The sequence below is a fragment of the Ogataea polymorpha genome (genome assembly GCF_001664045.1).
Source record: "Ogataea polymorpha strain NCYC 495 leu1.1 chromosome Unknown OGAPOscaffold_2, whole genome shotgun sequence".
Lineage (NCBI taxonomy): Eukaryota > Fungi > Ascomycota > Pichiomycetes > Pichiales > Pichiaceae > Ogataea > Ogataea polymorpha.
Genome location: NW_017264699.1, coordinates 1,089,703 through 1,113,017, shown reverse-complemented (window position 1 = coordinate 1,113,017; position 23,315 = coordinate 1,089,703). Strand labels below are relative to the sequence as shown.

The 23,315-nt window shown below is 51.9% G+C and overlaps 12 protein-coding genes across 12 annotated transcripts; 8 read left to right on the top strand and 4 right to left on the bottom strand.

Moving 5' to 3' along the window:
* Nucleotides 1–748: 748 nt before the first annotated feature.
* On the bottom strand, nt 749–1,783 carry OGAPODRAFT_15858 (uncharacterized protein). The gene has a single exon (XM_018354011.1). The coding sequence runs from the start codon at nt 1,754–1,756 to the stop codon at nt 788–790; it is 969 nt and encodes a 322-aa protein (XP_018212511.1). The 5' UTR covers nt 1,757–1,783; the 3' UTR covers nt 749–787.
* A 131-nt stretch (nt 1,784–1,914) lies between these two features.
* OGAPODRAFT_15857 (uncharacterized protein) lies at nt 1,915–3,432 on the top strand. The gene has a single exon (XM_018354010.1). It carries the CDS (start codon nt 1,945–1,947, stop codon nt 3,376–3,378), a length of 1,434 nt encoding a protein of 477 aa, XP_018212510.1. The 5' UTR covers nt 1,915–1,944; the 3' UTR covers nt 3,379–3,432.
* Nucleotides 3,433–3,787: 355 nt separating this feature from the next.
* OGAPODRAFT_15856 (uncharacterized protein) lies at nt 3,788–6,191 on the top strand. Its single transcript, XM_018354009.1, has one exon. The coding sequence runs from the start codon at nt 3,900–3,902 to the stop codon at nt 5,541–5,543; it is 1,644 nt and encodes a 547-aa protein (XP_018212509.1). The 5' UTR covers nt 3,788–3,899; the 3' UTR covers nt 5,544–6,191.
* OGAPODRAFT_75563 (uncharacterized protein) lies at nt 3,788–7,583 on the bottom strand (the record flags this gene model as incomplete). Its single annotated transcript, XM_018356044.1, has 1 exon — nt 3,788–7,583. The coding sequence occupies one exon, from the start codon at nt 7,581–7,583 to the stop codon at nt 5,937–5,939; it is 1,647 nt and encodes a 548-aa protein (XP_018212508.1). The 3' UTR covers nt 3,788–5,936.
* A 2,051-nt stretch (nt 7,584–9,634) lies between these two features.
* OGAPODRAFT_81781 (uncharacterized protein) lies at nt 9,635–10,949 on the bottom strand (the record flags this gene model as incomplete). Its single annotated transcript, XM_018356563.1, has 1 exon — nt 9,635–10,949. The coding sequence occupies exon 1, from the start codon at nt 10,931–10,933 to the stop codon at nt 9,635–9,637; it is 1,299 nt and encodes a 432-aa protein (XP_018212507.1). The 5' UTR covers nt 10,934–10,949.
* Nucleotides 10,950–11,079: 130 nt separating this feature from the next.
* OGAPODRAFT_46254 (uncharacterized protein) lies at nt 11,080–12,573 on the bottom strand (the record flags this gene model as incomplete). Its single annotated transcript, XM_018355515.1, has 1 exon — nt 11,080–12,573. One exon carries the CDS (start codon nt 12,571–12,573, stop codon nt 11,080–11,082), a length of 1,494 nt encoding a protein of 497 aa, XP_018212506.1.
* Nucleotides 12,574–12,825: 252 nt separating this feature from the next.
* OGAPODRAFT_23470 (uncharacterized protein) lies at nt 12,826–14,382 on the top strand (the record flags this gene model as incomplete). The annotated part of the gene is made up of 2 exons (XM_018355247.1): nt 12,826–14,077; nt 14,102–14,382. 2 exons carry the CDS (start codon nt 12,826–12,828, stop codon nt 14,380–14,382), a joined length of 1,533 nt encoding a protein of 510 aa, XP_018212505.1.
* A 115-nt stretch (nt 14,383–14,497) lies between these two features.
* On the top strand, nt 14,498–16,039 carry OGAPODRAFT_86209 (uncharacterized protein). Its single transcript, XM_018356826.1, has one exon. It carries the CDS (start codon nt 14,600–14,602, stop codon nt 16,031–16,033), a length of 1,434 nt encoding a protein of 477 aa, XP_018212504.1. The 5' UTR covers nt 14,498–14,599; the 3' UTR covers nt 16,034–16,039.
* Nucleotides 16,040–16,085: 46 nt separating this feature from the next.
* OGAPODRAFT_7173 (uncharacterized protein) lies at nt 16,086–17,840 on the top strand (the record flags this gene model as incomplete). The annotated part of the gene is made up of 1 exon (XM_018355857.1): nt 16,086–17,840. The coding sequence occupies one exon, from the start codon at nt 16,086–16,088 to the stop codon at nt 17,838–17,840; it is 1,755 nt and encodes a 584-aa protein (XP_018212503.1).
* Nucleotides 17,841–17,941: 101 nt separating this feature from the next.
* OGAPODRAFT_7172 (uncharacterized protein) lies at nt 17,942–18,703 on the top strand (the record flags this gene model as incomplete). Its single annotated transcript, XM_018355856.1, has 1 exon — nt 17,942–18,703. One exon carries the CDS (start codon nt 17,942–17,944, stop codon nt 18,701–18,703), a length of 762 nt encoding a protein of 253 aa, XP_018212502.1.
* Nucleotides 18,704–19,362: 659 nt separating this feature from the next.
* Nucleotides 19,363–20,478, top strand: OGAPODRAFT_46548 (uncharacterized protein; the record flags this gene model as incomplete). The annotated part of the gene is made up of 1 exon (XM_018355523.1): nt 19,363–20,478. The coding sequence occupies one exon, from the start codon at nt 19,363–19,365 to the stop codon at nt 20,476–20,478; it is 1,116 nt and encodes a 371-aa protein (XP_018212501.1).
* Nucleotides 20,479–20,600: 122 nt separating this feature from the next.
* Nucleotides 20,601–22,549, top strand: OGAPODRAFT_92932 (uncharacterized protein). The gene has a single exon (XM_018357249.1). It carries the CDS (start codon nt 20,644–20,646, stop codon nt 22,291–22,293), a length of 1,650 nt encoding a protein of 549 aa, XP_018212500.1. The 5' UTR covers nt 20,601–20,643; the 3' UTR covers nt 22,294–22,549.
* Nucleotides 22,550–23,315: the final 766 nt, after the last annotated feature.

The window sequence follows — 23,315 nt, the reverse complement described above, 5'->3', positions numbered from 1 at the left end:
GCAGAAACGCCTGGATCTGGTACTTTGTCTGCGGCACAACGAGGATCGACGCGGAGAGCAGCCGCTGGATCGTCTGGAGCAGCGAGCGGGCAAGTGCGTCCATGTTCTGGGGCAAAAGCCCGCGATAGAAGCGCAGTCCTAGCAGACACAGCACGGCGAGCAGCAACGGACACTGCGTGCGCAGCTCGTTGACGTAGTTGTGGGGCGCCGCGTAGATGTCGCCCCAGAGGCCGTAGAAGTCGATAGCGAGCCGCACGAGCTCGTTGGCGAGCGACTCCGACAGCAGGCCGCTGGCTACGACGTCGGCGTCGGCGGGGTGGGCGAGCACGAGCGGCCAGATTCCGTGGGCCAATTCCTTGCTGAAGGGGATCTGCGTCATATCGCCCGCGCGTCGGACGTCCCGGAACGGCGTCACGTCGAAATACAGCTTGTCAAGCAGGTTTGACGCCTCGGGCTGGTTATCGAGCTCCTGGTCGACCATCTCGGCGGCGCGGCGCACGCCCAGCAGCAAGTCGACCTTGCTGAGCACCTCGTCGAGTTTCTGAGAGATGGAGGCGTTTTCCGTCGAGGAAATCGCGTTTTGCGAGATGAGCGAGTCTGTCAGGTTGACGTCAGCAAGCGAGCACCTTATGCCCAGATTGGTGCACCGGAAACACGTCTGGCCGTTGTTGAGGTAGTGGCAACGTGTTTTGGAGCGACGGCACTGCGAGCAGGCGAGGGCTGCTCGCCGCACGTGGAACTTGGGCGTCCTGTTTGGAGAGCTCTTTTTCATACGAGTACAGAATTTTTAATATTTGGTAAAACCGTCGGTCAATATGGCGAGATATTTTTCACCGTCCACACTGGCCACGGCGTCGATTTGCGGCAGGTCCTGCCACTTGAAGTTTTTGCGGCGGTCCACCACGATCTGGCCTAGCGCAATGTCCGACTTGGTCTCCACCAGACAGTCAACCTTTTCGGTTTTCATGATGGACTCGTCGATGGCGTATGCCACCGCCAGCGAGTCTATAAGGGCGCAGTAGTCGCCGAAGCCGCGGCGTCTGAGCCACGCAAGCACGCCAAGCACGAATGTCGCCGCCGGAGACTTCGACTTGGCCAGCTTTTCCTGGTACTTCTGCGTCATCGCGATGCAGGGCTGACAGAAGATATCCATGCCTATGGCTGTAAGGTTGAACTTGGCCCCCCACACTAACTCGGCTGCCTCCGGGTCCACATAGATGTTCCACTCGCTCACCGGGTTGTCGCCCGTCGCGTGCAGCGCCTCCGACGGCGAAAATCCAAAAGAGCCCCCGATAATGATCACTTTCTCCACCTTCCGGGGCAACTCCGGGTCCTTGATCAGGGCAAGCGCTAGGTTCGTCAGTGGACCCAGGCAAACGATGCTGATGTCGCCCGCATGCTTGTTGACGGTGTCGACGATCAGGTCGCTCGCCACAGCGACAGTGTTCCCGGTAGCGTCCCACGGCTCTGTGGACAGCTCTGGCATGCCCAGGTCGCCCAGGCCGTCGGAGCCGTGCGAAAACGGGTCGCGCGGGTATTTGCGAACGAGAGGCTTTTCAGGACCTTGTCCGATGGGCACATCCAGCCGGTTGATCATGGATAGCACTTTCTTGAGGTTTTGGGTGCAGGAGCTGGCCCTAAGGTTGCCCGACACGGTGGTGATGGCCCTGACGTCCAGGTTTCCCGGCGCCAGAGCCAGCAGCAGCGCACTGGCGTCGTCGATGCCCGGGTCGCAGTCGATTACAACCTTTCTCATAAAAACAGAGATAAATGTTTAGCAGTCTAAATTCTTGTATTTCCCGTGTGGCTATCCGACGGAGATACCGACGGCCACCTTTTTTTGTTCCCGTAAAAAATTTTTATCGCATCATTTTTCATTGCTTTGTTTTTTTAGACAATGTGTCAAAGATAATAGGCACCAAGAACGTCAATAGTGCCAAGCTCATGGCCATCGCACTCGCGTGCGCCATCATCAACGGTTGCACCATGGGAGTGGACCAGAGCATGATGACCAACCTTAACATGATCGACCAGTATCTGGAGTTTTTCAACCTAGACTCCAGCATGGAGGGGCTTTTTTCCGCCGCCATCAACATCGGGTCTGTTTTCGGAGGTTTTTTTGCTGCTCAGCTGATTGATATTCGCCGCGTGGGGCGCAAGGGAGGCATGTTTATTGCTGCGGTGCTGACGTTTCTGGGCGTGGGTTTGCAGACCGGTGCCCGCAACAGAGCCATGTTCATCGTCGGCCGGATTATCATCGGCGTGGCCGTCACCATCAACGCGGTCAGCGCCCCAACATACGTCGCCGAGATGGTCAAACCGCAGCACCGCGGCTTCTTTGCTGGCATTTACATGGCCAGCTGGTACTTGGCGGCAATAATCACCACGGGCATCTCGCTCGGCACTTACACGGAAAAATCCAGCTGGGCATGGAGAGGCATTTCCCTGTGGCAGATCGCGCCTTCCGTGCTGTGTCTGCCGCTGCTCGCCTTCATTCCAGAGACTCCGCGGTTCCTCGTGTACACCGACCGCGAAGACGAGGCCCTGCAAATTCTGAAAAATTACCACGGCAATGGCCACGAGACGCCGCTTGTGGCTCTCGAGTTTGAGGAAATCAAGCAGGTCTTGCACTACGAGAAGGAAAACAAAATCGGCTGGATCAGCATGCTGCAGACCAGGGGCAACCGCTGGAGACTGTGGATCATTTTCTGGATGGGCGTGGCCTCGCAGCTGACGGGAAGTAACATCGTGGGCACTTACTTGGGCCTGTTTCTGGAGAACGCCGGCTACACATCAACGAGACGACAAATCGTGCTGAACCTCGGTCTGCAGATCTCGAACCTGTTCTTTGCATCTGCCGGCTCGTATTTGACCGAGGGCCTTGGCCGTGTGTTCATCCTGCTGTGGTCCACAGTGCTCATGGGTCTGTGTCTGTTTATCATGGGAGCGGTCCAGATGTACTACTCCGATGGCACCAATGTCAACGCCACCAACGCCCTGATCTTCATGGTGTTCCTGTTCAGCGGCACATATTCCTTCAGCTATACGCCGCTGTGTGTGTCGTATCCCGTGGAAATCGTCAATTACAGTATTCGGACCAAGGGCATGGCCTTCTCACAGGTCGTCACGTTCGGCTTCGGCTTCTTCAACCAGTACGTGATTCCGATTGCGCTCGACCACATCTCTTGGAAATACTACATGATCAACGGTGTGTACAATCTTGTGCAGGCGGTGATTATCTGGTGGACATTTGTCGAGGTCAAGGGCCTGACGCTGGAGGAGATTGACAAAAAATTCGACGGCGAGGTGCACTACCATCTGGACGACACGATCACCGAGGTCACGCAGCTCGAGAGACTCGACACAGAGAAAAACTGAACGAGAGCCCTGGTGGCCCGTTGCTATTAATTCTGCTTTTTTATGGACTTTTCCTGATAACGTTTACTTCCTCGAATAAAATGTAGGTGCGAGGTGTAGTCGAGTGGTGCGACCCATGGCGCCTTCCGCAACGCCCACTGTGGCGTTGCTGCACAACCCTGATCGCCAAACCGGACGGCCCTGCCGTAATCCGGCATCAGATCGCGATACAGGGCTTATCTTTAGGGTCCAGAAAAGCCACCCATATGTAATAATTTTCTACGCTGCTAATTTTGGGCAATGGCGCGATGCAAAGCTCGCTACTGATGAGCCCCCGTCGCTGAGACTTCCCAAATTTTGGCAAAGAAAATTTTTGCGCAGCGTCGACTCCTGCACGCCAGGCATGACAGATTCGTTAAATGCCGTAGTTGTTATCAGACCCAAAGGTGTTATCTGCAGGTCTTATCTCTCAGCGCATTTTATATATCCTTGATCAAAATGCATATATACCACCGTTTCGCTTTCCCTTTGACAACCAACCAATGTCTGAAGTCCCGGAAAAAAACAGCCCTGTGGCTAGCAAGTCCAACTACCTCTTCACCGAGGAGGTGGTGTCCGAGAAAGAGCAGCTAACCGAGGTCCACCGTGGTCTCAAGAGCAGACACGTCCAACTGATCGCGCTCGGAGGAGCTATCGGAACAGGTATTTTTGTCGGTACCGGGTCGACGCTGTCGTCGTGCGGACCCGCAGGCCTGTTGGTCGGCTACCTGATCTTGTCCTTCTTCGTCTGGTGCATTATGAACCAGCTCGGCGAAATGGTGTCGTATATCCCCGTTTCCGGCCAGTCCACCATGCACGCTCTGTGTGAGCGCTACACGGGCAACAAGTCGTTTGCGTTTGCTGCCGGCGTGAACCTCTATTACGCCCAGGCGCTGATTGCGCCTTCCGAAATGACTGCCGCCGCTTTTGTGATCCAGTACTGGACCGATGCCAACGTGGCCATCTTTATTTCTATCTTCTGGGTCTCGTGTGTGGCGCTCAATTTCTGCGCGGTGAAATTCTTCGGCGAGGTCGAGTTCTGGATCTCCTCCATCAAGATCATCACCATCGTTGGTCTTATCATTGTTGGAATTATCATCTTCTTCGGCGGAGCACCTGCATCTGACGGTGTGCTCGGCTTCCACTACTGGAAACACCCAGGAGCCTTTGTTGAGCACCTTGTCCCAGGAAACACCGGCAAATTCCTTGCGTGCTGGACCGGAATCGTCAAGAGTGCGTTTGCTTTCGTTCTCAGCCCGGAGCTCATCACCGCCTGTGCTGCCGAGGCTGAGGCCCCAAGATCGAATCTGCCAAAAGCCTGCAAGAGATTCATCTACAGGCTCGCCTTCTTCTATATCGTGGGTGTCATCGTTGTCGGAGTGATTGTTGGCTCGAACGACCCTCGGCTCATGGACGCCGTCAACTCGGGAGCCAGCACTGCTGCCGGCTCGCCATACGTGATCGGAATCCAGAACGCCGGTATCAAGGTGCTCAACCACATCGTCAATGCCGCCATCCTCACTTCGGCATACTCGTGCGGTAACTCGCAATTTTTCGCCGCCACCAGAAGCTTGCACTCGATGGCCTGCAACGGAGAAGTGCCGGCCATTTTTGCCCGCTGCACCAGAAACGGTGTGCCAATCTACTCGGTCGCCCTTACAGGAGCCATTGCCTTGCTCGCTTTCCTCAACTGCTCCAACTCGTCCGCCAAGGTGTTCACCTGGCTCACCAACATCTGCACGATTTCCGGCTTCATCTCGTGGATTTTCGTGTCGCTCACATACCTCCGTTTCAGAAAGGCGATTTCGTACCACGGCCTCGACGACAGAATCGTGTTCAGACCACCGTTACAAAAAGCGGGTGCCTACCTGAGCGCCGGCTTCTTTATTGTCATCACCATCACCAATGGTTACGGTGTGTTTTTCGATTTCAATGTTGCCGACTTTTTCGCCGCATACATCACGCTGCCTATTGTGTTTGCCCTCTATGTGGGACATATGCTGTGGTTCAGAAACTTCCACCTCTTCGCTCCACCGGAGGAGATCGACTGTATTTCTGGTCTTGAGCAGATCGAGAAGGAGGCCGCCGAATACGTGCCGCCAAAGCCAAAGAACTTTGTGGAGAGAATCTGGTTCTATATCGCGTAAATATGTTATCTTCAATTTACGGCAGTTGCCGCGACTATTTTCTGTGCATATGATTATGTAATGTTGCGTCTTGAGCCAACTCAAGCACAACTAGGTCGTCCCAGCTAGTGGCGGTCTCTGCCGCACTGGATTCAATCTCAAACTCTTCAAAGGCAAACTTTTCGGTGCGATGCCTTGCCCAGTATTTGAGCGTGCCCAATTCGGCCAGCCTGACCAGGTCCTTGGCCTCGTCTCTGGTGTACATCGTTTTTAACCGGACAGTGAGATTTTCAAATCTGAGGTCAATTGGCATGATAGTCCGTGGTTGGGACAGGTCGCCCTCGGTGACAAATCTACTCTTGTAGGCCAAAAATTTGAGCCATGGTAGCAGCTAGATGCTTCGGTGTAGACAGCTCAAGCCGGTGATCTATAATTGCGGGCCGAAGGGCTTTCGCTAAACGTATGTGACAGCTCGGGCCAAGGACTCCCTAAGAGGCCGCCGTAATGGACAGGAGACAAGCTAGACTCGGCAATGTCTCTGGCTATTCCGCTAGCGTCGCGAGTTAAATAATCAACCAATTTTTCAATAACTTGTGCCCCACGCAAAGCTGGTCGCATTAGCTGCGAAAACGAGGTCAGCGCGGCCACAAGCTGTCGTGCCACCCCAACAGTTTTCTCCCGTGCATAAATGGCGTGCTCGTTGAGAAATGCGTCCACCAGGAGAAATGACATTGCCGATACCGTCATATCAGCCAGAAACCACGGCTTTTTGTATGATGTTGGGGTATCGTCTGAGAGGTAGATCTTGACAATCTGGTCGGCATGTGCAAAGGAGCGACGGTGGTATTTTTGGAGCCACTCAGACCTGGATAGGCAGGAGGCGATTTTGCAATAGATGGTGAGTTTCTCGTACAGCAGAATGAATTTGATAAGAAATTTAATTTGGAGCGAGCACGGCATGCTAGAAGAAAATTGCTCCAGGTCAGATGCCTGCTCCATTTCAAGCTCGTGCAGCTCTGCCTCTGCAGTTATAAGTTGGTCTAGCGATGGGGATGGGTTATAGTAATACCGTTTCTTGATAAGTGCAACCCGCGCGTTGAAGAAATGGTAATAGGTGTGCTCGTTGATTTTCTTAGCCAGTGCATATTTACAAGGCAATGGCGTCGAAAAGCTATTCAGCTGGATGGAGGAGTAGCGAAAGTCGGAGTCGTGCCAATCGATAATAACCAGCGACCACCAACACAAAATTTTGATACTGTCATCTGAAGCAGATAACTTGTCGAGGTCCAGCAGTCGTGCGTGGTAGCACATCACTTCTAGCAAACAATTCTGCAAGTTGTAACCGCCCAGCATCGGAGAACATAATCTCAAAAGACAGAGGCACTGCACCGACATCACATCAGGATAGGTGAGAATCCGTCCACGCATCAAGCACTGGAAAGCACATGAAAAAAACACCTTGGGGTATAACTCCCACTCCTCGCTAGAATACCCTATTTCCTGCTGGAAACAATCGTCCGAGTAGTATAACCCGATGCATAGTAACAAGTAATACTGGCACATAAAGAGATACTTCCGTTTGTCTTTGGAGTAGAATGGTGCAATATGTCGTTCTGTCTCTGTTTCCCAGTGTTTGTTATATTCCGTCCAGAACTGGTTCCAGTCTATCACGTTATACAAAAATGAAACATTACGTGCTTCCAGGAGTATTTTGTCCGAAACGTGCTTTTGTAGACCTTTGACCTTTTCGTAGTAGTAGCACCACACATCTTCATTTTCCACCGCCGGGACCTCGTAATCCGCAAGCAGCCAGTCCTCCGTGTCTGCTAGACCTGTTTCCTCACTTAACCATCCCAGACACATCTGTTTGGCAGACGCAATTGCGTGAACGTAATAACTCCAGTTATTATCCTCGATTTGCTCGATTTCAAGATCCTGCGTGCTTCCATCGCTGTCTTGGTGGTTTCTAAGCTGCAAAATAAGTTCCTCTAGCTCATCCACTTTGTTCTTGAGTATTTGGTTCTCCTGTATAACGTCTAACTCTTGATCCACCTGCTCCATTTCCGCGTCCGGCTCTCGAGTGCACAGGCTTGCTCGGTTGCGATCTATGCAGCGGCTACACGGGATCTCAAAATTACACTTTACCCTTCGCTTTCTGCAACTTATACACGCTCTGGACTCCTTCTTCCGCCGTTTGTAACTCTCATGGCTCCCTCCCGTAGACATATCTGGGGAGTTATTTTTGTTATCTATTTTTTCATGCATATGTTTTCCGAATCAAGTATATTTTCGAGGATCCTCAAACTACGCCTGCGAGGCAGACTACAGTGTAGAGGATGTGCAAGATAGACTCATAAACCACAAGTGGTTATTTTTTAAAAGCAAAATTATCATTTAAAAACCACGGCCGCCGCCGCTTGTGATAGCCGAAGATAACGATTTTCAGAGATAACAGTTTGCAATGAAAATTAAGCATCAATTTACAAAAATAAAAGCTTTTCATGACTCCAAATAGGCAATTCCTTAGGTCCCCCATGGAGCATGTAGAGAGTTCAATCTCGAAAGACACATACGTGTCTTCTTCGCCCACGCTACTTACAGGAGAGCGGCTAACGCAAACTGTTCCCGTACCCAAGCCTCGTATTCTTGCAGAAATGATTCCCGAAACTGAGTTATTCCAAAAACCAGATGGGGGCACAACTATAACTCCACATTTGTCTAGAGCAAAAAGGTCCAGGGATGCAGAAATGGTGACTGCAATGCGTAAGTTTGAAAACGACCAGGACTATTTCTACACAAAGTTGAAACAGATCATGGAGCCTCCGTCGCAACAGGGGTCACCGCTACCTGAGTTATCACAGATTATGGATAGTCAAGGAAACTATCTACTGGACCAAATTTATAGATCGCTAGATTTATCCGGAAGTCCCTCAAGCTGTACCGATGATGTGACGATCGTGAAGCATTTTTTCACCCGGTTATTGCCATCAGTATCTTCAAGTTATACTCCATTGTGGCCAGGAGCTGCTATTCAGTACTGCGACAAAAGTATTGTTCGGAGTTGCTTTGTGTCTCTCGGAGCGCTCCATCTTGCCGGCTGGGTCACCGACACCGACGCCAAACGCAAACTACTGGAGAAAGGCGCCCTAAATATCAACAATACCCTCGATTATCTTCTACGCTTCATACAGGACAATAACATCCATAACTCTCTCATGAACAGCAACTTCCAACCCAACGACACATCCACAAACATCCTCAGCTCCAAAAAATCGGTTTTCTTCGTGTGCTTCATGCTCTACGTTCAGGTACTATATGGTATCCTTGAGAATGGCCGTTCTGGGTTATCTAGGGTGTTTTTCAAGTTATTTTCTCAGCTGGTAGAACATAGCACATTCAACATAGCACAGGAACTTGGCCAGGCCAACAAGACTCTTTGTGTAAGCATGGCCTGGTGGGACACAGTGTCCGCTCTTGTTTCACCGGATTGTCGCACACCATACTGTAATCCTCGCTGGTATAACTTGGATAGGGACATAGAGGAACAGTCTGGGTGTCCGGGGCAGTTATTTGTGTGCATGTCAAAGTTATGCCATCTTCGCAATGGGATAAAGCACAACAAGCTCCTAGGCACTGAAATCAAAAAATTGTATTGCGAGCTGCGCACAGAGTTGTCTGATTACAGAATGTACGTTTCCTATAACTTGCAACCGCCAAAGCCAAGCAAATATTCCGATAAAGGCTATTATCTGATGAGACTCAAAATTGCACAATGCTGGTCATTGGCCATATTGACCAAACTCCTAAGCACCGTGAGACCACACAAGGAACACCAGTCCATTATAGAGCATATTGGATGGGAATTCGCAGACGTGTACTCCTCGCTCGACAAATCGTTGCCATTGGTGGCACACATGATATGGCCAGTTATGCAGATTGCCTGCGAACACAAAGATTTCATATCGTATCTGAAAGGAATCGAAGGAGTTTTCAACTCGTCCAGCTTCTCCATGGTTGTGAACCTGGCGAACGCTGTCTGGTCCAGCGGGGAGTCACTGGATGAAATACTAGCAGGAAAAACATGGTTTGCAGCTGGTATAGATCTGCTACCTTTATAGTTGGTTATAGGTCTTACAAATATCACCCCAGAGCTTGATACCCTCCACTATGGCGGCCTTGGATAAGAAACTGATCGATAGACGTGCTGCCTGTGCCCCCCATTCACGAGAGTCTCCCACAACTTCAAAGTGGTCTCCGTTCGCCAGTATGAGTCCCCGTTTAGCTGCCATTTCACATATAACTCGGCAGTCATAACCATCCGGTAAAGTTATCCAAACAAAGTAGCCACCATCGCCACCATCCATTCTGGTGCCCCTTGGCAAGTATTTCTCAACAGCCTCTTTCAAAGCCACCGCCCTCTCTGAGTAAACTTTGCAAAGATTGTTGACAATATTATCCATTGCTCCCGTCTTGATCATTTCACCGATTATAACGCTGTTTGTGTGAGACGGAGCTCCACCGGAAATATTTGCTCCACCATAGTGTATCTGTGTTACCAACTTTGGAGACACAGTTTCCTGCCAACCAACACGAAGCCCCGGGCCGGCCAGTTTTGAGAAAGTTGCGTTGGAGATGGTGTTGCCGTACGCTTCAGTGTCCGGCAGGGTCTGCTTGTCGCAGTAGACAAGACGAGGAATCAGTTTTTCACCCTTATAATTGAGAAGATCGTACACGTCGTCGCAAATAATCAAAACATCGTGTTTTCTTGCCAACTCAATTAGTTTGTGTCTTGTAGCGAGTGTCAGAGTGCCTCCTCTTGGGTTTGAAAAGGTGGGAGTCAAATAAAGAACGTATCTGTAAACCTTTTTTTGCACTTTTGATGGATGCTGGATGGCCTGTAAATCTTCTGGTTTTGGCGGCTTTATTTCTTCAAGCGAGTCATAGTAATGCAGCTTGCTGGCAAACTCTTCCAAGTCCAGCTGGCCATCAGAAAGCTCCTCAATACCCGTTAGCTTGCCCCCAAAACCGGCATCGATGAAGGTCGAGTTGATAAGGAAATATGTGGGTGTAACCAAAAATGCTCTCCTGGTTATACCGTTATGCGGTGAGGTTGTCTGTGCAAGAATATTCATAACTCCATAACTGGCACCATTACTCAGGTTGATGCAATTTGCCTCAGAGCGAACATCCATCTCGAAGCAGCGGTTATTCCAGTCTGCTATAGCCTGTCTCACCTCCTCGTTTCCCAGTCCAAGACCATATTGCAATGGGTGTCTGTTGAATACGTCATCGTAGCAGTTTTCATTCTCTATGACACGGTTATAAACTTCCGTCGTGGCGTCCAGCACCTCCTTTGTTGGTAGCAGGTACGGAGAAGGGTGACCCCTGAAAAAGTTATACTTGGGTGGCATTATAGGTGAAGATGCCATGGGACTGATACTCAAATATATACTTTTGCAGCGTCCAAATCAGGAAACAGGAATACTAGAGCCGAATTACCCTGAATCGATAAAGTTTCGATAACATAACTATCCATATTTAAAAGGTGTGCTTATCTCTACCACTTATACCGAAAGTGGATGTTTTGCAAATCCGTGAGGTCCTTGAAGTCGGTATCGTTATGGTCCTCCACTTTCAGGGCGCCCGGATCTTTTTGCTCACGCCTGCAGTTATCACGATAACACAGGAACATGTAAATCAGCAGCGAGAAAATGCTCAAAGCGTACGCCCCGAAAATAGAACCAATTCCCAGCGAATAAGAAGGAGCTTGATCTGCTTTGAAGAACTGCGGGCCAATGATGTTGGACACAGAGTACGCAATAAAGTAAATAGCATTGCACGTGACTTTCTTCGTATAGCCAGCGGTGTTGGCCTGGATCAGCGTCAAAGAGGCGATATAAGGGCCCAAATAAAAGAATGAAAAATAGAGCGAAATAAGCCGGCCTCTGTAGTTGGTGTATGGAAGCTTGTACAGCAATATGGCGGAGATCAAGGCGGGGATGAGGTAGCCGATCATGACAAAGCCTCTGGACTTGGCATTAGGCCATTTCTTTTCGATGAAGAATATCGTGAATGTGGTGAACCAAGAGGAAGCTGTCTGCATAACTCCGTTGACAGTTCCCAGCAGCGCGGAATAACGTGACGACCATCCGAGGCCTTTCACGATCAACGGTGAAAAGTTGGTGAGCCCACCGTTTGGAATCGAGATAAAGATCTGGAAGAAAAACATGACCCAGACTTTTGGATCCAAAAGTGCCTCTCTGAACTGCTCCCACTTCCACTTCTTAGACTTGATACCTGTTTGGTTCTTCTTGACCTGGTGGATGATTATGGCTTTCTCCTTTTCAGATAACCAAAAGCAGTTTGCGGGTGAACTTGGTAGCAGGAAATAAATGATAACTCCCCATCCGATGGACATGGCACCTGTTATCCAGTAGAAAGCTCTCCATGGCGAGTAGGAGACATTGGTATAACCTCCAACCGCGTAACCGATCGGCCCTGTAAACAGCGTCGATAACCCAGTGTACATCAGACCGGTTCTCAATGGCTGGTCCTCACGGGTATAAAATGAAGAAATAACCAGCAGTGTCATGGCCACGACTGGAGATTCAAGAACTCCAAGCAGCACACGACTCACAATCATTGGCACAAATGCCTTTGCAAAACCAGAACCAATCAGAATGGCTCCCCATAAGATGAAGCACACCGAGCCCACAGTTATGATAGGAAATCTCTGCAACAACCAGCCAGCTGGGAAACAAAAAAGAAGATAACCAAAGTAAAACGAGGAGCCAATCCAGCTGTACTCATCTCCTTTCAAGTTGAGGTCGGTCTTGAGACCGTACAAAGCGGCCGTAGCGGAGGTCACTTTGTCCATGGCAGCGATGGAGACGTTGAGCCATAGAAATGGCACAAGATTGAGGTCGACCTTCCACCTGGCCTTCCGCAACTCTTTTTTCGTATAACCGTCCTTAATTAGATGGACATACTTGGCACCAATGTCGTCGCCCTCTTCCACCACCACCGAGGGGGCCTCCTCGACAGAAGCCATACTGATATCCTTGACACTCAGGTTTCCTGCTAATTTCTCTGCCATCGTTGCAGATCCAAGGGTGGTGCCATGTGCTTTTATAGGCTCCGACGGCCCCTCTTCGTTCCACCCTTACTACCTGGATATCTGCGACCCCAACATTGGCGATAACTGATAAGCTTTGGAGGACACATCCGAAATTACCCCTTTGGGAAGTGGGCCTATCTCAACGGTGGTTATAAATGTTTGGGGCCGAAGCCATGTTGAGTTATCATGACAGTGGCAACTAGAGATAACAGGCTCCAGGCGGAAGTCGACAAGATCGAGAAATGGTGGAAATCTGAAAAACAAAGCAGGCTTCAGCGGCCTTACTCGGCCCTCGATGTGGCCAGAATGAGAAACTCCATTGAACTAAACCATCATGTGTCCTCACAGCAAGCCATCAAGTTGTGGAAGTTATTCGAGGAGAAAGTTGCCAAGCAAGAGCCCTTGCTCACTTACGGTGCTGTTGACCCAATTCTGCTGTCCCAGCTATCCAAGGCAGGACTTGAGGTCGGTTATGTCAGTGGGGCCGTGTGCGGTTTTTCCAACGTAGCAGAGCCGTCAATGGATACGGCCGACTACCCCTGGGACACGGTTCCCAACACAGTGCAAAAACTTGTCAACTCGCAGTTATGGCATGACCGGCGCCAGAACCATTTGAGGTCATTGATGACCCCTGAGGAACTTGCTGTTACACCAGAAATTGACTATTTAGTGCCACTCATTGCCGATGGCGATATGGGTTTTGGCAGCACCACGGGGATCATGAAACTCACCAAGAAGTTTGTGGAGGCAGGCGTGGCTATGTTCCATCTTGACGACCTGGCCATCGGAATGAAGCGGTTCACGATCGGCGAAGGCAGAACTGTTGTGCCTACGTGCGAGTATCTTAAAAGGCTTACGGCCGCGCGGTTCCAGCTGGACCTCATGGGCGCAGAGACGTTGCTCATGGGCCGTGCCGACTCGCTGCACGCCGAGTACATTACCTCGGTTATTGATCCACGTGACCATGGTTATGTACAAGGTGTGACAAATCCTGAGTGCGAGCCTCTGTTGGAGGCAATGGTGAAGGCACAGCGGGAAGGCCGCGACTACAAAAGCACGCGCAAAGCGTGGCTGGAAAAGGCGGGTCTGATGACTTTTGACGAGGCGGTCCAGCAGGTCGCCACGCCAGAGGAGTATGAAGCATACATGGCTCTGTTCAAGAATTCCAAGTTCAAGAGTATAACCGAGAGAAGGGCCCATGCTGCAAAGACTGTTTCCAAGCCAGTCTTCTTTGACTGGGAAGCTGCTCGGTCCTCGGACGGCCAATACTTCTTCAAGCACACGCTGGAACACGTTATTGACCGTGCCATTGCCGCATTACCTGTGACAGACACCACCTGGGCTCGCATGGACGCTCCAAAATGGAGCGAGATTGTTGAGTTCCACGAGAAATTGCGGGCAATTGATAACCGTAGAGCATACGGGTTTGGTTATACTGGTCGTTATGACTACTATGCGGCAGGCTTCACTGAGGAGCAGTTCAAAAACTTGCACTGGGAGCTTGCCAAGTTGGGCATTGTATTCCAGACGCAGCCAATCTACGCGTGCCAGGGTCTGAACATGGTGAGCCTTGAGTTTGGCAAGATGTTCAAGCAGGAGGGAATCTATGGTTACGACCGTGACATAATTCAGTTCTGCAAGAAAAACAACACCGACGGATTTGAGACTTCGTGGTGCGGCGCCAAACTGTCGGATGACCAGATGTTTGCAGCCGACTCGCTGGACGTGACTTTGCCGTTCTGAGTCCTGATTTGGAGGGTGATAGGAACAGCACTTCCTCCTGCCTCTTTAGGAAATAGAGATAACACACATATAACTAGAGTTTATCGGCCTCTTTTGTAGCAACATGAGTAACCTAATTGCGCAGTTTGAGACCGACGTGTCCGAGATAAAGCAGTTCTGGCAGTCGGACCGCCAAAAACACCTCAAGAGACCGTACTCGGCAGAAAAAGTTGCCGCTATGCGCAGCTCCGTGCACATCGACTATGTCTCGTCTGTGCAAGGCAACAAGCTGTGGCAGCTGCTTAACAAGCATCGCAAGGAAGGCACGCCTCTACTCACGTTTGGCTGTGTCGACCCGGCCACCGCGTCGCAGATGTCCCGTGCCGGAATCGAGGCCGTGTACGTTTCAGGTGGTGTGTCTGCTCTGCAAGTGGCAGACGAAATTGGCCGTGACCACGCGGACTATCCGAGCGACACGGTGCCGAAAGTTGTGGCGCGGCTTTTTAAAAGTCAGTTATTTCACGATCGCAGACAAAAGTCCTACTATCTCGGCCGCTCTCCCGCCGAGCAGGCAGAGATCCCCATCTACGACTATCTGCTGCCAATGGTGGCCGACGGCGACATGGGCTTTGGCAGCGTCACGGCTATAATGAAACAGACCAAGATGTTTGCGGAGGCCGGCACGGCAATGGTGCACTATGATGACCTGGCCATCGGGCTCAAGAAATTCACCGAGAAAGTGGGCCGTACTGTCGTCCCGCTAAGCGAGTACCTACGCCGGCTGACCGCGGCACGGTTCCAGCTGGATGTGCTAGGATCCGAGATGCTGCTCATGTCACGCGTAGACTGCTACCACGCCGAGTTCATTACGTCCGTGGTGGACACGCGGGACCACAAGTACGTGCGCGGGGCCACGGTAGCAGGGGTCGAGCCATTTATCCGCGCCATGAACCGTGCTCTCGAACGGGGCGAGGATGCTGCTGAGGCGCGTTCTCGGTGGCTCCAACAGGCCAAAGTTATGACGTTCCCGGAGGCTGTCAAGCAAGTGGCCACGGCAGAGGAGTATGCAGCCTTCTGCCGCCTTTTTGAATCCCGTCCTGCGCCAAGCTTGAACGAGATGCGCACTTTTGCCGAAAAAACGGTGGCCACCAAAATTTACTTCGACTGGGACGTGGCCCGCACCAGCGTCGGACAGTACCTGTACAAAGCGTGCCCACAAGCAGTTATAGAGCGCGCTGTGGCTGCCATGCCGCTCACAGACACCACGTGGGCGCGCATGGACACTCCGGTCTGGCGCGATATCGTCGAGATCCATACGGCTCTGCGCGCCGTCGACAGCGAGCGCTGTTTTGGGTTCGGCTTCACGGGAAGTTTCGATTACGAAGCGGCAGGCTACACATGGCAGGAGGTATGTGAGCTGCCCGTGAAACTTGCCAAAATGGGTATTGTGTTCCAGACACAGCCGATTTTTGCGCTCCAGGGCGTCAACATGTACGTGTACGAGTTTGCACGGATGTTCAAGAAGGAAGGTATTGCAGGTTATGTACGTGACGTCCAGCGGCCGTCGCTGGCGGGTGGTCACGACCACAGCGGCACCCCGTGGGGCGGAAACTACTTTGCCGACGAGTGTCTGAACGTGGCCAATAGTATGGATATAACTATGAATAACTAAATCACCCTAAGGTTATTTTTTTATTTGATAAGATAAGCACTTTTTTTTCTTTATGGTGCTCAACAAAGAGACTCGCCAGATCAAGTTTTCCATTCAAAAACCCAAAAAGTCGCCCATAAAACGCAGCGGCCAGCCAGCGTGTGTACGCTGTCGCCGTCGCCACGCCAAGTGCGACGGAAACGGGGGGCCTTGCTCCCAGTGCGCGGCCGCGCGCAAGAAGTGCGAGTACCAGCAGGCCGAGCGCAAGGTGCTTCTCAAGGAGTCCGTCGTGGCGGAAATGCGCGACCACGCGGCACAGCTCGCGGCCGAAAATGCACGGCTGCGCGCACTGCTCGATGACGCGGCGCCATCCAAGGGACATACTCTTGTCGACACCGAGCTACACAGCTCGCTTTTGCAAGATAACCCGGCAGCCATAACCAGTATGACCGTTGTTGTGTCTAAGATCGGCCACATCTGCAACGTCGCCGTCGGCACGGCTGCCGCGCAGGTGTTTTTGCCCTTCTACAACGACGCGCTCGCCGCCATCGACACGTTTGAAGCGTACACCGCGGGCTACTACTTTCTCAACGGCGGCGTGCTCAAACAAAAATTGTACGAGTTATACGACGCCGACGAGATCGACAGCCTGCCCTCGCACGCCAGCGCCCTCGCCCTCTGCCAGCTCGAGCTTGTCCTCGCCCTTTCCGAGCTGTTCCAACGCCCAGGACCGTGTGCCACTCCAATCCGGCTGTCCGGGCTGCTCCTGGCCTCCGGAGTAGTTCACAACGTCGCAAGCATAGATGGCCTCGAGACCCTGCTGCTGTACAGCTATTTCCTCCTACAGACGCGCGGTCTCGACGCCGCCAGTTATACTTTGCAGGCCGCTCGTCTCGCACTCACACGCCAGTACCACTGCGACGCAGAACAGGACCACTCCGCCGCCACAGAGCACCGCCGCCGGCTGCTCTGGACAATATACGTCCAGGAACGCGTGATCGCCGCCGCCCAGGGCTCGCCGGTGCTGCTGCACGACCATATTCTCCGGTGCGAGCTTCCTGGCACTGCCCGCTTCGAACACCAGCATCCGTTCGTGTTCCCAGACCCGGAACCGCAACTCGAACTCGTTGCCGTGACCAAACTCAACTGTATGGTCTTACGTAAGCTGCACCCGGCACCCGCCAACTGCATCGCCACGGTGCGCGAGATGGTGGTGGGTCTGCTGCGCTGGAAGCGCGCTGTGCACGAGAGCGTCGACTGCGACTATAGTCTCAAGGAGGTGCACAACTCGCGCGCCACGGCCAATATCATGCTCGAGTACTTCCAGGGCCTGAATCTCGCCGTGCGCCCGCTGCTGCTCGAGCACTCTGTCGCCCAGCGCGGCCGCGGCTTCATGAGCCTGCAAGACTGCCCAAGCACAGAGCTCTCGCTGCTCAACGCGTCGTTCCAGGCCTCCATGAACACCGTGCGGTGTCTCTGGAGCCTGTGGGAGACCAACCAATTTGTGCAGGGCGGCCGCTCCGATTTGGAGTATCTGTACAGCGCGGTGGCGACGCTCGTGCTGTTCAACGTGACATTCGGAGTGCACGAGACCACGCGATTCCACATAGACCACGCGCTCGCGGTGATGCACAGCCTGGCGCAGTGCGACGGAGCGCGGCTCGGCAGGCTCTTCCTGGCACAGACGCTGGCGCTGCTGGAGGCCCTGGACGGCATCGAGCAGCCACTGCTGGCACGTTACCGCACAGACGACCCTGCAACCACACACCAGGGCTTTGCGGCCAACGTGTCGGTCGACGAGATGCTCTCTGCTCTTCTGGTCACGTGACGTGCGAGCGAGCCGAAAAATGTCGCTCCCAAAAAGGCAGGCGCGATATGGGTCCGAAATAAATAGAATATAAAGATAAGATTCTGGCCCCGGGGAAGTCAATGGAGGACACTTTTGTGGCGATACTGGTGTGCGACACGCAAATCGACACACTCCGCGAGTTCGGCGATTTTGGCGACCAGGCAATAGCGCTCTTTCGTGCAGCAGGCATGTCAGACACATTGTTCCGCAAGTACGACGTGATCAGCAAAATGGAGTATCCGACGGCCGACGAGCTGCAGCGCTGTCAGGGCCTGTACCTGACGGGTTCTCGCTCGGACGCGTTTGCTAGCTCCCCGTGGATCGACCGGCTGCGCGAGTTTGTGAGCATGTGTCTGCACGAGTACCAGTTTCCAATCACAGCGTCTTGTTTTGGACACCAGCTTGTTGCGACGGCTCTGGGGCTCACAGTGGGACGCAGTCCACGCGGCTGGGAAATGGGGCTCACACAGGTACAAATGAACTCGGCGATAAATCTCCGTCCCCTGATTAGTAATTCTGGAGAAAATATTTTCACCGTGATGGAGATGCACCAGGACGAGGTGCTGACTAACCCGGCAAATCTTCCGCCGGGCTACGTGAACGTGGGCTCGTCTGCTGCGTGCGGGTGCCAGGGCTTGTACAAGAAGCACCGAGTGCTCACGTTCCAGGGCCATCCCGAGTTCACCACCGCGTGTGGCGAGCTGCTAGTCGAATCGCGGCGCAGAGCAGGCAAGGTGGACGCTGCGCTGTACAACGACGCAAAGAGCCGAAACGCGAGCCTGTCCAACGACGGCATCGAAATTGGGAGGTGCATGGTGGAACTTTTTCGTGGAAGGCTGTAGACACACAATCTGCATTGTTTTTTGGGCTTTAGCCTTATTATTTCCGTCTTTTCTCGGAGACAAGAAATTGCCAGGCACTCGTTGTTGCCTGTTGTGCAGTAATGTGGCAAACGGATTTGTCATATACTATCTGCGGCTCTCAACCCAGACAGCTATATAAGTCTCGCTAATTCCATTGAGAACCGGCAATGAAGTTCCTCAGCTCTATTACCGCTTCGCTGCTCAGAGTGCGCAACCTTGTCGATGACAAGTACCGGACCAAGGAGCTCTCGTATGCCTTCATCCTGATAGGCACCAGCATGGACAACCTCAACGTGGCCGCCGCGTTCAGCATGACCGAGAGTCTGCAAAAAGAGATGGGGGCCAGCTCCGCCGACGCGTCTTGGGTGGTTTCTGCGTACGCCCTCACGCTGGGAGCGTTCATCTTGCTGTTTGGCAAGCTGGGCGACGTCCACGGCCTGCACAAGGTGTTCACGCTCGGGCTGTTTGTGATGTCCATCATGAACCTCATCTGCGCCGTCATCACCAGCAACATCATCCCGCTGATTGTGTTTCGTGCGTTCCAGGGCATATCCGGCGCCGCGCTCATTCCGAGCGCCGTGGGCATTTGCGGCAACTACTTCCAGGGCCCCAAGCTCAGCACCGCCATCAACGCCTTGATGCTGGCTCTATGCGCATCGCTCGGGGTCGGAGTCGTGCTTGGCGGTGCATTCTCGCTCACCAGCATCGGATACCGCGCATTTTTCTACTTCACGTTTGCCATTAGCTTCTTGACCTCCATTGTGCTCTTTTTCATTGTCGTTCCCGTGGAAAAAACCGAAGAACACCACAAGCTGAGCTCCAAGTACCTCAACTATGGCGGCGCCATCTTTCTTGTTGGCGGCCTGCTACTCATCATCTGCGGACTCACAGAGGCGGGCAACCGCTGGAAGTCGCCGAAAGTGTATGTTACCATTCCGGTCGGCTTCGTCATGGTGCTGAGCGTCCTCCTATACGAAAATGTCTACGTCAGACCGTACCAGAAGAGACACCCGACGCTGGAAACATACAGGGCCAAGCTGGTCGTGCTGTTCCCGGCAGAAGTGGTGAAAATCACCAATTTTGTGCCCTTCCTAGTCGGCCTCACGGCCAATTACGCCGGGTTCACCTCGCTAATGACATCGCTGCTGCTATATCACGAGTTTGTCGACGGCAACTCTCCCTTGCTCTCGGCAGGAAAGGTGTTTTGCACATCTGCAGGTATCATCGTCGGCGCACTGATCTACAGACCGTGGTTGCAGCAGAAAATTGGTAGCAAGCTGCTGCTCATTTGGTCTGCCACCGTGTGTCTCGGCACGTCCATTTGGGTCACCAGAATCGACCACACCAACAAGAACTCGTTCTGGATCTACGAGTTTGTGCCCCAGCTGCTGTACGGCTATGGTACTAACCTGTTTTACCAGGTGTACCTGCTTGCTCTGCTCTCCGAAACTCCGCTGCACCTCCAAGGAAACGTGACTGGCATTTTCCAGACCATTGGCCAGATCGGCATTTGTCTCGGCACAGCTATTGCCTCGTCCATCATCGGCGCACTTGACTCCACACAAACCTACACCAAGGATTACGTGCAGACCAAATGTGTCAACGCATTGTGGTTCACTGTGGCTTGCTTCGTGCTTGAGCTGGTGATGATGGTGTTCTCCAAGAACACAAGACCGGTTGCAGCCTCGCAAGAGGAGAACACAGTGGAAGACTCGGAGGATAAATCAGACGACGCGTGTGAGGACAAGGTCTAGCTTTTCTGGGCCCGTACATAGTAACCTTAATGAATTCGCCATATCACATGTACCCTGCAGCATCCGTTGAAAAAAAATTTAAAAAGCCACAGTTCTTTTTCGCTAAAGCCGTTGCCAGACCTGCAGGTATAAATAGGCAGTCTGGTCGGGTTTGTTCAATCCCAAATGCCTGTTGGATCTTTGGTGCTGGACCCGCTCAAGCGTTTGAAGTGGGGGTTTCTCCCTGTCGAAAGACATGTCATTGATAAAGTCGACGCGACCGATTCGGAGCAGGAATCGCTCCCCAAGCTAGCAGAGGCCGAGGAGTCGTACGAGATTCCTGAAATCGAGTACAGAGACGAGTCTAACAGGAAATGGTACAAGTTCTTCGACGAGTATGAGTACCGCCAGAACAAGAACCGCCGTGGAAACCACAAATGGTACCATTGGTTCAACAAGGACGACACCCCTGCTGAGAGAAAACTCGTGATCAAGCTTGACATCCTTCTTTGCTTCTACTCGCTCATGGCATACTGGGTCAAATATCTCGACCAGACGAATCTCAACAACGCCTATGTTAGTGGCATGAAGGAGTCGATCGACATGAAAGGCAACGATCTCGTGCACACCCAGGCCGTTTTCACCGTCGGAACCATCGTGTTCCAAATTCCCTTCATGTACATTTTGTACAAGGCCCCACTGAACTATGTCCTACCTTCTTTGGACCTTTGTTGGAGTCTGTTCACCCTGGGAGCCTACCGTGCAAACAACGTAGGCCATTTAGAGGCCATGAGGTTTTTCATCGGATGTTTCGAGGCCCCTGCTTACCTCGCATACATGTATCTGTTTGGCAGTTGGTATAAAGTTGACGAGATTGTGCGCCGTTCCATGGTGTATTATATCGGTCAGTACTTGGGTGTCTTGACCTCCGGTCTTTTGCAAGGAGCCATTTTCGACGGCATGAACATGAAAGACGGTTTGGAAGGCTGGAGATGGATGTTCATCATTGACGCGGTCATCTCGATCGTGGTGGGTATCATTGGCTTCTACGCCATTCCAGGGACGCCTCAGAAATGCTACTCGATTTTCCTCACCGACGAGGAAATCCTGCTCGCAAGGAAAAGACTCAAGGACAACAGCACATCGTATATGGTTCCCGTTGACCGAGCATTTTTTGACCGTAAGCTGTGGAGAAAAATTCTCACTTCGTGGCACATCTACGTCCTCTCGCTGTGGAACATTTTCTGCTGGAACAACAACAACGGAACGTCCGGTGCTTACTTGCTCTGGATCAAGTCTCTGAACAGATACAGCGTCGCCAAAGTCAATCAGCTGGGTGCAATCAGTCCTGCAATCGGTATTCTTTGGCTTATTCTCACTGGCTGCTATGCAGACTTCTTCCATTCGCGTTGGCAAGCCATCGTGCTCTCACAGATCCTCAACATTACTGGAAACGTCATTCTGGCGGCCTGGGATGTGCCCGAAGGCGCTAAATGGTTTGCTTTCATGCTGCAGTATACCGGTTGGGCCATGGCTCCGGTGCTATATGGCTGGATGAACGATATATGTCGTCATGATCCGCAATACAGGGCTGTTATTTTGGTCACAATGAACATGCTGGCGCAGACTTCGACGGCCTGGATTTCAGTTCTTGTTTGGAAGACTGTGGAAGCACCGCGTTATCTGAAAGGTTTCACGTTCACTGCGTGTAGCGCATTCTGTCTTGTGCTATGGACGTTCGTTGTTTTGTGGTTCTATAAGAGACAGGAGAGACAGCAAAGTGAACTAAATGGCATTGTGATCATCGACAAGGAGATGGATTCGATTAAAGCTTGATGATAATTATAATATGAATAGACCCGGAAATTGGTACCTGGTTATGATGCTGAGCGATTCGTTGGATCGCCATAAGTGACGCAGAAGCTCTTGATAGCGATTAATAAATGGAAACCTTAGGCGACTATGGATCGCACTTAGACGATCTAGGATGTAATTTTGGTCTTTTACTGTGGTAGCTGCGGTTCCTGCAATGACTAGAGGGAAGAGTAGCTGGCATTCGCATAGGGTCTGTACTGCCTTGATGTTATCCAAGAGAGCATTGAGACAGGCCCCCATTGAAAGATTTGAGCCCGGTTTGAGTTGGTAAAGCTGGAGATAGCATGCAGACTGTATGGCAGCACCTAAGTGACTCATGCATGAAGTAGTTTGAATTTTCGTTTCTATCAGCGATGCAAATTGCGAGAACTCATTTGAAGACAGCGATGTTTGGTCTTTTAGTTTTTCAAGAGTGCGGATTTGCGAGAGAGTTTGCAGCGTGGGTTGGTCGAGGCCAAAAGCCAACTTGAATGAGCTGCCCCTAATATCGCCATTCCTGTTCCCAAAGCTGTAACCGAGCAACGATTGGTAGTAGAAAAACAAGTCTGACATGATCTGGTGCAGGTCGGAATCTTGTCTCGCTACCCACGAACAAACGGGACTTATTGTTTTCTGAATTTCCTCCAGATACGTGGTGGCATCCATCCCGTCGCCCATTAATATCTCCATAAGTACCACGAGTAGCATGGATAGGGTCCCTATGTCCTGCAACACAGTGTCTCTCCGGCCCAACTTCGCCAGCGACCGATATCTCTGGGTCTCCCTAAAGGCTGAGAAATGCGATCCTGACGCCGCGGCAATGGCAAGAATTGGATACTTGATGCAATTGAACGAGAAGACCAGTGGCACCACTGCTTGCAAGAACCTGTTTGCGTCGCTTCCAAACAAATCAGTGGCGCCTGTGTCGACGAACTGCTCCAAAACCGCCTTTTCTTTATGGTCAAAGTTGAAATGGTAGCTCAGCTGCTGTTTCAAAACTACCG

Coding starts and splice junctions, on each gene's coding strand:
- OGAPODRAFT_15858 (XM_018354011.1), bottom strand. CDS start 1,756: ATGAGAAAGGTTGTAATCGACTGCGACCCGGGCATCGACGACGCCAGT.
- OGAPODRAFT_15857 (XM_018354010.1), top strand. CDS start 1,945: ATGGCCATCGCACTCGCGTGCGCCATCATCAACGGTTGCACCATGGGA.
- OGAPODRAFT_15856 (XM_018354009.1), top strand. CDS start 3,900: ATGTCTGAAGTCCCGGAAAAAAACAGCCCTGTGGCTAGCAAGTCCAAC.
- OGAPODRAFT_86209 (XM_018356826.1), top strand. CDS start 14,600: ATGCGCAGCTCCGTGCACATCGACTATGTCTCGTCTGTGCAAGGCAAC.
- OGAPODRAFT_92932 (XM_018357249.1), top strand. CDS start 20,644: ATGCCTGTTGGATCTTTGGTGCTGGACCCGCTCAAGCGTTTGAAGTGG.